The sequence below is a fragment of the Fusarium poae genome, assembly GCF_019609905.1.
Source record: "Fusarium poae strain DAOMC 252244 chromosome Unknown contig_4, whole genome shotgun sequence".
NCBI lineage: Eukaryota > Fungi > Ascomycota > Sordariomycetes > Hypocreales > Nectriaceae > Fusarium > Fusarium poae.
The window spans coordinates 21,499-33,680 of record NW_025408662.1 but is presented as its reverse complement, the minus strand read 5'-3'; the positions used below and the strand labels follow the sequence as shown (position 1 = coordinate 33,680).

Here is a 12,182-nt window from a genome sequence, read left to right as displayed (position 1 = left end):
GTGGATTAAGGTGCGGCTACAGACGTGGATAGGAGGAAAGCATGCACGCTACTGGATCGTTCGAGATGACAGCGACAGTAATGGCCCGTCCGATATAGCTGATACAGCTGATACTACCAGTCGGAGTGCTATGGATGAGCTTATTGCTATAAGTCAGGCTCGATTGGAAGAGGAAGATGCCGTACGACTACGGAAGGGTGACTTGGAGGAAGAGATCGACCGTGACTCGCCGTGGGTCAAGAGGCTAGGTTGGGTACGACACTTTGGCTCCCGGAACTTGATCAACATTCACGATGCAGCCCAGTGGATACGGGCAAGGCCAGCAACAGGCAGGTCAACTGGGAGGCAAGAAGACGAGGAAGCAGCCCGCGAGCGACTATTGCTTGGCCGGTTTGGACAGAGCTTTGATCGTGAGGTAGAACGTTGCTGCTGGCGGCTCTATAGCGTGCCGACCGAGACGTTACAGTGGCTTAACAGCATTTCATCAGTAACACCGAGCGGCGTGCCGTTTGGTTGCAAAGGCAAGGAAGAATCGATGAGCCAGTATACGTCTGTCGGTCACCGTTACTTAAGCTTCTGCTGGAAGGCATATCGCATTGGGCGGAAAGAAGCGTTTGAACGCTGGGCCGTTCGCTTTACGGATGAGCAGTGGAGCTTGTTGCGCGATGTTGCTGAAGAGCTCGAGAGGGACAGGGCTCCAAGCAGTCACGACAGCGGGTTCTTTAGCGGCAGAGAGAGACAAGCTAAGGATAAAGACGGAGACAAAGACAAAGACGAAGACGAAGACGAAGATGAAGACGAAGTCGAAGATGGAGATGAGGACGAATATCAGGATGACGATGATAGTGATGACGGCGAGCAGGGGGGTGAAGGTTTGACTAGCCCGCTGCAGGATGCACTAGACCGAGCTGTCTTCCGATTTATCGTGGCTTCGATCAAAACTCACGTCGGTGGAAATGTATATACGAATTCGCTACTATGCTTCTGCGCGGCACTTGGTATTAAGCCACGCCCGATGGGCTATACGGAGCCGCACTTGTATACCGGTCTGCTAGCTGCTATGGTGTGGTGGGCCCGGCTGTTCTTGTTTAAGTTCCATCTTGATTTCGTCTAGAGCCTGCATCGTGCTTTCCGCTGCGATCTTTGCTTCCGTTCTCTCCATCCGGAGCGCGTCGTGTACGGTGCTGACATCTGGGATGTTGTTGATCTTGTTAACAAGGGACAGTGCGCCCATAGCCATAGTCCTGGCCAGATCATAGGGAACAGGTTGGTCTTTCGCGCGTTCGATGTACAGGAGGGTGTCCTTGAGGTATTTACCGAGTTGCATGGCATGCTTGCGGAATTCGGCGGGCCATGCCCCTTCTTGGGGCAAAGAGGTCGCCATGACAGTCTAAAAACGCACTGAGCGATGCGCTAGACTCCAGGCTATTCAATCAACCCGTCGAAGAAGCGTTTGAGCACGGTTTGTGGCTGTTGTTTTAAAAATTCGTTCTCGCTGTTGTGAAAAGTTTTTCTCAAGGAGCAACGTTTAGGATCTATCTAGTCGGTGAACTAAAGTCTCAGCGATAACGTATCGCCACGTGATCTAATCCACTTGTAGCTCTAGGGTAGGCAGGTCCGGTCTTGGTCTGTGACAGGGTGAACCCTCAACATCCAACAGATACTTCTATGGATCTGACTATGCTTAACTTGACCCTCCTTCGAGCATTCTCGCGACATTCCAGTGGACCAAGTCTCGTGTGGCAGTTGCATCCTCAAGGCTATCGTGACCTTTCCCTTTCTGTATAATTCTCTGCAATCGCTTCTCAGCCAGTTTCTTCAGTGAAAGCCCGGTTGTTTCATCAGAATTGTTCCTCTCGACGATAAGCGTATCGATAATTCGAGGATGGATCCATCGCAATGAAGAGAGATCTGAATTTGCACCATGTCCGATGACAATCGTTTCTGCACTCACGTATTTCCATATCAAAGCTCGGGCATTTTTCCAGCCTAATATGCACCTCTTTTCCTTTCGTGCTTCGTATAACAGCTTCCACGTTACTCCCGACCACTTGGTGTTCAAATGGCTCATCAGGACATCAGGCCAAACGAGTTTATCGATCAAAACATGATTAGAAAAGTAGTCGATAAGTGTTAGTCGTATCAACTCGCAATCGCCGGATGCCGCTGTACCCATTCACAGTCGATCACGACAGCTTTGCGAGTGATCCTTGTCGTTGACGATGGCGTTTCGGAGTACTGCCAACGAGTGGATATCTCTTTGAGGGTACGTTCTTCGGGCTGATGTTTCTCTTCTTGCTTGCAAGGAGGTCCCATCAAATGCTCGCCACAACAAGTCCATCTCTGTCATTATTATCAGCGAACTACATCTAGACTAGAAAGGGTGAGAATTATAACCTTATTGACTTTTTTTCCATCATGGAACCTACAGCGCATCACCGGTGCCCGTGTTTCTTCCAACTGCAATCTTTCCAGTCCAAGGGAATCGATCTCGTCCGGGACATTACTTGCAAATAGGGATGGAGGATCCGAATTCGTAGGATCTTGCTTGGGAAGTGGCTTTGATCGAGGTGGTCTCTGTTTCTTGGAAAGTACTGGATGGGTCAGGTCGCGGTTCATGAGAGTGGATAAAAATCACCTACATGAGTTGCACCGGGCACAACGTCTCTTCTTCTCAAGGTCGGCATCTGACAAAAGAGCTGTAATGTAGCCTTTGGACGATAAACATTCGGACGAATGAACCAACTCCGAAAGACAGTCCATGTAGGATCGTTGCTCTAACATGCGCTTGTTCAAAGGCATGACTGTATTTGACACAACGGATGAGTCCATATCTGTTGAGGACGGGAAATCGGTAGCGTCGTATCTTGTTGTACGTGTTGAAGGGATCGTATGAAGAAAGCAGCTGATAGACTGCGACTCTATGCGCAGTAAGGTCAATACAAGTTGAGGCTATTAGAATTAATTGTCCTTAGGTGTCAGGTTTCGTGATAGAAGAGCTGCTGGGAGTCCACACAAGGCCTGCGTGGGAATTATCTAGAATGCACTCTGGTCTACGTAACGGCCAATTGCCTAACACACTAGGTGGGCCTCCCGCATTGGGGGGCGCGAGCCTGCCCAATCATAGTGAGACATGTTGGCAGTACCTAACTAGCATGAGAAAGTGAGTGAGGGGTAACTGACTAGACTAACTCACCGCCACCCCGTACACCCCCCGACCCCGCACACTCGTGAGAGCATCACATCAATAACATATAGATAGCTTCAAATAATTCTACAATTATATGTATTAATTCAATTGAGTTAAAATTTTACATACTGCTTAGAAAACATCTATTCTCACTAAGGGATTTTCCTCAGCTTATTCTTTAGCCTTTTCCTTGGCTTTTTGCTCTAATCTGTGCAGTGTATTCTTCTCTGCTTGATCTCGCGCCGTGATGATCTGGTTAATTGAAGGGAAAGCTGAATTTGGGTTGAATTCAACTGCGACTCGGCCAGTAGGCTCTTTTGCCGCCGCTGAAGCTTTCAAAACAGCTTTTTCCTCTTCAAGGCGTTGAATTTGACTGTTTTTGTTGTCAATTGATTTCATTGCCTTCTTCATGATACAATTGAAGTCCCGGATCGATACAATTCCGTCACTTTGAGCAGCTTCCTGTTGTTTTCGAATATCGGCACTTCCTTGAGGCGTACTCCAGGCTAGATCATCTGTTACTCGCGGCTTTCTCGGCGTTGTAGGACCTTCAAAGGTCTTGCGTTTCCTCTCCCTGGGCTTTAACGCCTCTATCGCCTTCCTCAAGCAGATTGGGAATACCCCAGACTTCGAGAAACCACTCATTATGTTCCTACGGCTCATAGCTTTTCGAAAGCCCTTTCATATGCTTCTAGGAAGAGTTGTTGTTGGTGTGGTGACGTTGCTTCGTAGCTAGCCCAAGCGCGGGTCAACTGGTGATAGTACGTTTTCAACGGCCCAAATACCGCAACATCAAGCGGCTGAGTAATGTGTGATGAATGTGAGGGTAACCAAGATAGCCAAATACGGTGCATCCAAGCCTTCTTCATCAATTCGGGTGTGATATGTGATTTGTGCCGGTCTAATACTAATAGTCTCCATTGAGAGGGATCTGACGGCGTAGTCTCAGGGATAAATGTATCCATGAACCACCGGATGAAGATATCTGAGTTGGACCAACCCGAGGGACTTGCGGCGTACTTCCAACTGGGAAAAACGCGTGGAAACCACTGTCCTTGGAGGTTTTTTCCACTAAATACGACACAGGGAGTAAGCCGGATACCTCCTGCTGGTATACACTCGATAATTGAAGCCCAAGTTGAATTGTCTGACTTGATAACTTCAGATCTTGCTGTCATAGATGTCCCGGCTACTATGCCGGCCCGGGTCTCTCCAAGTTGAACGCCGTTCTCATCGACGTTATATGTATTCTCTCGTTTGACGTTTTTCTCGTTAATGACCCATTGAAGACCGGTAAAGTAGTCAGAAAGTGACTTTCTTGTGACGGCACGTTTCCTTGATGACTCAAAGACCTTCGTAGGCTTCTTTTCTATGGCCTGATATCGTATGAAGAACCGGTCTACCCAGTTTTTGCCGATATATCGTATCTACCCGTTGACCTCTGACAATTGCTCTGCAAAGAGGCGTATCTCAGTCCTTGTTAAAGGCTGAAAAGCCTTCTCTCGTTCGACAATATATGTCACAAGGTCTCCCTCTTGCTCTGGCGTTAACGACAGTTCTCTCTGATGTGATGTGTTGATGTCGTGGCCGCCGGCGCAACGATCCTTCAATGTCGAGAGCTTCATGCCGTGTTTTCGCGCCGAAGCGCGCAAACCTATATTTTCGGCATCATTGACCGCCAGAAACATCCTGTATTCATAATCTGACTCTTGCAAATTCATTTCCGTTAAAATGAAAAAATACGGATTTAATTTGATAATTACAGAGTAATATCAAAGTGTAGACTTCAATAACGAGTGGATGTTGTGAGGTGTGCGGGGTCGGGGGGTGTACGGGGTGGCGGTGAGTTAGTCTACCTAATTCACTCTATCGATATGTGCTGGTTCATACTCGATAAGTATTACACTATGACCGAGGATATCCCCGTATATGCCGCGGCCCTCCTTCTCGATCCTTCTAAACGCAAGAGCTATATTGAAGAATGTTGGCCCGAGGAATGGCACGAGGGCGCGTTTGCCGCCGCCCGTTGTCTCTGGAAAGAAGAATACAATCACGACGTCGAGATACATCTCTCAGAGCAGTCTTTGGCTGTGCCTACATTATTAAAGCGAAAGAAGGATACGATGCTCTCAAAGATGCGCTTAGAGGTGCGAAATACCTATTATAAATCCATCCTAATACATTTCCAATGCAGCAGAGATGGCCGGATTCCGATGAAAGTCCTCCCATCTTGGCTTATGTGATGCTTCCTGACAATGGTTTAAAGACACAAGCTACAACCAGATTACGCGTGTCCTATATCTTTCTACCTTGTATCAAGAGGACTGCCCATGATATCTTTGTAAACAGAAATATTCTCCAATATTGCAAGACGATTCTTTTGGACTGCTGAGGCCTTTTAAAGGCATAGTTGAGAAGTAAGTGTTCCGTTAGATAGAAAGTTAAAAAAAGGTCTTGTGTGAGAATTGGAGTATGATGCTTCTGTGTGACGTTAGATAGGAAGTTCAAAATCGACGGTGTAATGTCAAGTTGAATGTGACTTTAGGTCGCTTGACATCCCGTATTCGGTTTCTATTTAACGACCAGTAAAGTCAGTTGCACGGGCCTTCAAGGTTTGGTATGTATGGTTGTATATTAAGATTATGCTATGTGTTGAAAAGCTATGAGAAAGGTACGTTGATGAATTGCCCAATACAGGGAAACGCATGCAAATTGGTCACTAGGACACGGCATAAAGCTATTCGCAGCATGCATCAGGACGCTCAGTGCCTAATACGAAACTAGACATGGCGGTGACGGAACTTTGCGCTGGAAGGCTTCGCCTTTGCAGCCTTGGGGTGATGAGTAAAGGCCGCTGCGCCGCCAAAAGGACCAGCAGTAGCACTGTTTCGCACCCTTGCAATGCACACACCAGAAACACCGGCCACAGTTCCAGAGCATGCTTTACCGGCAGGCACTTTGACAACTACCGGAAAGTCAGTCGAGCTTCCGGTAGAGAAGCCCAATACGCCGACAATATTCTGTACAACGGAGGCAGACTCGAACGCTGATGGATCAGTCCCTCCCGAGGTAAAGTCAATATCTACCAGCAGGGGGCCAGCACCGTCTTCATTAACCTAAGAGAATAATTGTCAATACAAACAATGAACTAGAGTCTTGTTGCTTTTTTTCTTACGAACCTGATGATAGATCAACTTGAGAGTTCCATCAGATGCAGTAGTCGGTAAACCAGACTTCGCACCAGCGCCAGCACACTTCTGGACGCTATCTTCGATATATCCACGAGGAGATGGAACTCCCTTCGCGGTTTGGAAGAAATCATCTAGAAGACCATTGACCCCGTGCTCAGCCTCTACAATCTATTAGTATATAAGTTACAATACCAGCTCTTTCAAGCCAACCTACCTAGAGCCAAGCCACCCACCGGGGAGCCTTCGACTCCGTCTTGTACGCCTGGAATAAGTTAGTACCAAGAATCTTTAGCAAGAAGATGTAAATAAAGACCTACCATTTATAACTGCGCCGGCATTCCCGGTTACGAAAGATACGGCCTCTCTCGTGGCTATAAAACTTTAGTTGCTGAAAGCTATCTGTCCCTTGTGGTTGCACTATACCTTCTTCTCCTCCTCCAAGGATGCTATCAGCAAGGGATCGACTCGAGAGACCTTGCATGAACGTTTTGATGACGCGAGCAGGATCGACCGGACCTTTGCTAGTTCGACCAAGTGCGGAGGCTTTACTGCTACCAAGCTCCGGGTCACGGATCACGCTGGTATCTACCTGTCCGCCAGAGGCAGCAGAGGTAACTGATCGAGGAGTACCGTCAAGAACTGTTAATCATCAGCTTCAGGCATAACGTCATGTGATCAATAGGAATGTTCTAACCAGTGAGTCCAGGCATAACCACACCATTGGCGCCTATGACTCTGGTAATTGTTCCATGTGCTTGCGCGAGCTGACTCCAGGCCAGGGCAGAAACGAACAAAGTGGCCAGCATTTTGAAAACAGTATCGACTGATGAAGAGACAAGTAACGAGTGATTGAGAAATGAGATGATAGAGAGAATATGACCAGGTAATCAACGGAGGTTATATATACATTATTTGTATGGATATTGCAATAGACAAACAACCCATCTTCATAGAGATATCTAAGATATTGAGCTAAACATAGATGTCCTGAGAAACCGTGTTTCAGAAAATGGCGTAATGACTAAAATATTTCATAGCTATACTATATTAGGAAGGCCTCTTAAATTGAGAGTCCGGATTGTCAGGTTCAGCTGAATTGTTCAGCCGTGTTTCGAAACAAAGATCAAGGACAAGGAGACCGGGGTAAGCAGGTCCTAAAAAGAGAAGGTGGACAGAGTGTCTGGTTGGATAAGGTGCTGTGACTTGCAAGCTGCCTGGGCAATAAAGTTCAGGTGTGGGTGTGACAGGAACATGTCAGAGCGTTAACAGCACGGGCCCTCGGCAATATGGATAGAAACATCATCATAGCGCTGTCACATGTAACGCTAAAATATCAGGGCTTTCCCGTTGTTGTTACATCAAAGGCTTGCAAGCAGGAACTTTTCTGACTTGTTAGGCTACGTCTTGCGCTCCAGTCACCCGCCTAAGCGACTATCCAGAGTATCGCACTTAGCGTGCTCAGTGTGGCTAACAAACCGACCGACCGAGACCGGCCCCTTCGGTCTGTCGGTCTGGGTTGGTCAAGGCTCCCGGTCGGTCTAGGTCTGATTACCATGCAGTACCCACCTGCCGGTCATACCCACCTACCGGTCAGCGAAAAAAGAAATTCCCCATACAAAATGTCCAACTTCGCTTGCACAGTGCTTGGCCAAAATTGAAGTTATTTACATGGAACAGATTGTGTCTTACTGAGAGTTTCATGTTGTTTCATATTGGCATGTTCATTTGTATTTTACACAAGCAGTTTGGTCGCATGGCACTAATGTAAAATTTCTCGAAATGTCTCCTTCATCACCCAGCCTCCCCGAAATTTCATCAAACTTTTATCTGTAGCAGCTTCCTTTAATCGCCTTGAAAATGCCTCAACAGTCTTATACAGAGAATGATGTCATTGAAGCTATACTGGATGTTACAGATAATCACCTCTCGCAGCACCAGGCCGCCCAGAAGCATGGAATGCCCCAAACCACTCTGTCTGACCGATTAAGAGGCCTACCGTCAAAGTCCGAGGTCACCCAACCTGCCCAGCTGTTATACAAATCCCAAGAGGCTAGATTAGTTACATGGATACTTCGACAAGAGGCCTTGGGCTATGCTCCTTCCCACAGTCAAGTTCGCGCCACCGTAGCTGCCCTGTTGAGACAGCAGGGCCGGGAAAGGCCTATCGGTGTACACTGGCTAGCCAGGTTTATTAAACGCCATCCAGAGATCGATACGAAGGTAGGAAAACGCCAGGAAGCTGCAAGGTTCAATTCTTTTACCCCAATGGCTGTCAATTGGTACTTTGATATCCGGGAGAGAGAATATGGCTGGATCAAGCCTGAGAACACGGTTAATGTTGACGAGGGCGGTATCATGGCTGGATTTGGTGAGTACTGACCACTTCTGATACAAGACTTACCAACAAATTGCAAATCTAGGTTTGGATTCCTTGGTAATTGGCAGTAGCGATCCCAGGAGGAAGGCCTTCCTCAAAGGCTCGCAGTCCCGCACTTGGACTAGTTTTATCGAAGCCGTCACTGCAGATGGCCGTCTTCTAAAGCCGGGAATTATCTTCAAGGGCAAAGAACTTCAGAAGCAGTGGTTTATTGATGAGTTTAACAAGATCGCCGACTGGTATTATATCACGTCCGATAACGGCTGGACAGACAACCATATCGCGGTCGAGTGGCTCAAAGAGGTTTATCTGCCCCAAACTCAGCCAGCAGATGAGTCAGATGCAAGGCTTATAATATTAGATGGCCATGGGAGCCATGTATCTGTGGGTGTCTACCTGTTCTCGATCAGAAATACCGCTGACTGAAAATCCAGGATGAGTGGATGGCCACGTGTTTTTGAACAACGTATATTGCTGTTACCTGCCTGCACATTGCTCTCATGGCCTACAGCCACTGGATAATGGTGTTTTCAACGCATCCAAGGCTGCATATCGAAAAGAACTCCAAAAACTGGCAAGCCTGACGGATTCTGCGCCGGTGGACAAGGTCAACTTCATCAAGGCTTATGCCAAAGCCAGGGAAGTGGGTATGACGAAGAAAAACATCCTTTCGGGCTGGAGAGTGACTGGAAACTGGCCGATCTCACGACGGAAAGCGCTCATGCATCCTGAGATTCAGCCAGACAAGAAGGAAACGACGCCTGGATCAGACGGCCACAGAGACGGGCAAGTCGACTCTGATAATACGCCAAAGACCAGCCGTCACATCAGAGACCTGGGGAAGAACAAGAGCCCCTCTACCAGAAGGCGGTATTCTGTGATATCAAAAGGGTTTGAAGCCCAAGAGTCCAAGATCGCCTCTTTGAGCACCAGAATAGCCAGCCTGGAGGGAGGGAAGTTAGCCGGTTGAGTAGAGGTAAGAAGAGAAAGGCGGTACCGAACCCCAATAAGAAATTTATGACGCTGGCAGAGGCTTTAGCGGCTGGTGACACAATTTCAGAGCCAAACGAAGCAATTGAAGGGGCGGGTGTTGTTGAGGATGTGATCGAGGTGGGAGGGATGGAAGAGGATGAGAGGTCATATTCAGGGAGGGAAGAATTAGGTGTCGTACGCACCCGCACAGGGCGTGAGGTTAAGAGACCTAGAGAATACTAAAATAGATCCAATTTTGATCTGAACTCCAGTGATTAACTTATTTTTAATATTTTTATTAAATTTTTCCCATGAGGTTACAAACGCGCATTATGTATGGGGGATTTTTTTTTTCGCTGACCGGTAGGTGGGTATGACCGGCAGGTGGGTACTGCTGTTGAACAGTAGGATGGCCGCACGGGGTATCGTGTGACCTATCGGTCAGCTGTCGGCGACCCTAGACCCATTCAGGAAAGCATAATAAGCAGACCCCTCTCCAAGGAAGGCGGGGGGAGAAAAGTTGAACAATACACATACAATTAAGGACATCAAGGCGCACGCGATCCGTTCAACAACTGCATGGTATACCGTGCCGAGGACATGGCGGACGAAGATAGGCCCGGGTATCGATTATCGAAGCGGCAGAGTGAGCCACTCGACGAATTAAGTGAAATTGTCGAAGCATATGTCGATGATCCGGATACGCAGCCGTTGGATGAGGACCGAGTGGACAGGTTGGTATTGCGGGTCGTGATAGCATTATTAGACCACCGTTGTCACAGACCAAGACCGGACCTGCCTACCCTAGAGCTACAAGTGGGTTAGATCACGTGGCGATACGTTATCGCTGAGACTTTAGTTCACCGACTAGATAGATCCTGAACGTAGCTCCTCGAGCTACGTCTTGTCAATAGTCTGATCCGCCTGCAGTGCCTATCCGTAGCAATAGATCCCGTTCCGCCTGAAGCGTTCCCCGTTCACCTGTATTCCCGAGACCAGCCCGTGACACTACGTAGCTCCTACCGTTTGGACGCCGAACGCAATGACCGCTAGACCGCTTCCTCCGTTCCTGCCAGATGGCGCAGACTCCTTCCGAGCCCACGCCCCCGAGCATCTCGACGACTGGTTCGAGTACTTCAAAAGTGTCTACACCTACGCCGAGGAAGCCCAGAACCGTATCTCTCACCTCGAGGACCAGCTCCAAGCCGACCAAGAGAAAATCCAGGATCGAGAGCATACCCTCCAGCGGATCGCTAAAGAGCGCGACGCTGTACAAATCCAACTCGAATATGTTGAGCAACAGACCAAGAGAACCTTGAAAGAGAAAGATGACGCCCTCTTTGAAGCCCGCCTGGCCGAACGGCGTGCCCTCGACGCCGCCCGCCCTACCGTACCTATGCCCCGCGAGACCCCCGAGACTAGCATACCAGCTGAGCTTCTTACAGCGGCTCCTGTGGGAACGACTTCTCCGCCTCCTTCCCGATCTGCCGAATCAGCCAGTCTTACCGAACGACTACCCGACCCTGACAAGTTTGAAGGTGACCGAACCGACTTGCGCCGTTTCGTCTCCCAGATACACTCCAAACTAAAAGCCAACTATGACCGATTCCCGACACGCCTTGCCCGAATGTCTTATGTAACTGGCCGACTCAAGGGACGAGCTTATGCTCAGGTTTTACCGCATATTAAAGCCGGGGAATGTCAACTCCCCTGACTACCAGGATATTATCAACTTACTAGAACGCGCCTTTGGAGACCCGAACCGTATTAATAATGCCCGTGCCGAACTGTTCCGCCTCCGTCAAGCCCACAAAGATTTCAGTACCTTCTTCGCCGAATTCCAACGCCTTGCACTAGAGGGAGAAATGTCGGAAGAAGCCCTCCCCACCCTACTAGAGCAAGCCGTCTCCCGAGAACTACGCGGGATGTTAGTACATAACCCACCGCCTAGTTATAAATACCACGATCTAGCCGCCTTTTACAAGACCTAGAAAACCGACGACGCCGTTTTGCAACCGAACTACAGCCAGCCCCCGGAGGACTAATGCTCCTCCGAAGGAGTACCCCCTGACGCCCAGGAAGAAGTCCCTGTCGCCCCGAAGGGGAAGAAGCCCCCCTGAGAACCGCCAACCAGCCGAAGACCCCATGGACATAAGCAACCAACGCCGTTATAACCGCCCTAACCAGCGACGAGAGAACAACCAGTGTTTCCGTTGTGGCTCAGCCAACCACTACCTCCGCGACTGCCCCGAACCCGACACACGCCCAACCAGGTTCCGCCAGGCCGCCTTCGCTTATAGCCCCAACCGCACCAGCCAGCCCCTGTCTCCGCATTCGCCCACATCCAGCCGCGCCAGTTCCCGCCGATCTAGACACTCCCGAGGACGCCAGGAAAACGGGGTAAGCCTGTCCTAAGTCGGCGCCAGGCTTCCACCTCCGCACCTACTGTACT

General features: G+C 49.0%; 3 protein-coding genes across 3 annotated transcripts; 1 reads left to right on the top strand and 2 right to left on the bottom strand.

Moving 5' to 3' along the window:
- Window positions 1-1,684: 1,684 nt before the first annotated feature.
- FPOAC1_013879 (uncharacterized protein) lies at window positions 1,685-2,802 on the bottom strand (the record flags this gene model as incomplete). The annotated part of the gene is made up of 3 exons (XM_044858219.1): window positions 1,685-2,166; window positions 2,430-2,594; window positions 2,643-2,802. The coding sequence occupies 3 exons, from the start codon at window positions 2,800-2,802 to the stop codon at window positions 1,685-1,687; spliced, it is 807 nt and encodes a 268-aa protein (XP_044700675.1).
- A 2,295-nt stretch (window positions 2,803-5,097) lies between these two features.
- FPOAC1_013878 (uncharacterized protein) lies at window positions 5,098-5,600 on the top strand (the record flags this gene model as incomplete). The annotated part of the gene is made up of 3 exons (XM_044858218.1): window positions 5,098-5,337; window positions 5,385-5,531; window positions 5,595-5,600. 3 exons carry the CDS (start codon window positions 5,098-5,100, stop codon window positions 5,598-5,600), a joined length of 393 nt encoding a protein of 130 aa, XP_044700674.1.
- A 370-nt stretch (window positions 5,601-5,970) lies between these two features.
- FPOAC1_013877 (uncharacterized protein) lies at window positions 5,971-7,187 on the bottom strand (the record flags this gene model as incomplete). Its single annotated transcript, XM_044858217.1, has 6 exons — window positions 5,971-6,306; window positions 6,370-6,542; window positions 6,596-6,643; window positions 6,699-6,752; window positions 6,805-7,020; window positions 7,076-7,187. The coding sequence occupies 6 exons, from the start codon at window positions 7,185-7,187 to the stop codon at window positions 5,971-5,973; spliced, it is 939 nt and encodes a 312-aa protein (XP_044700673.1).
- Between the last annotated feature and the right edge of the window lie 4,995 nt (window positions 7,188-12,182).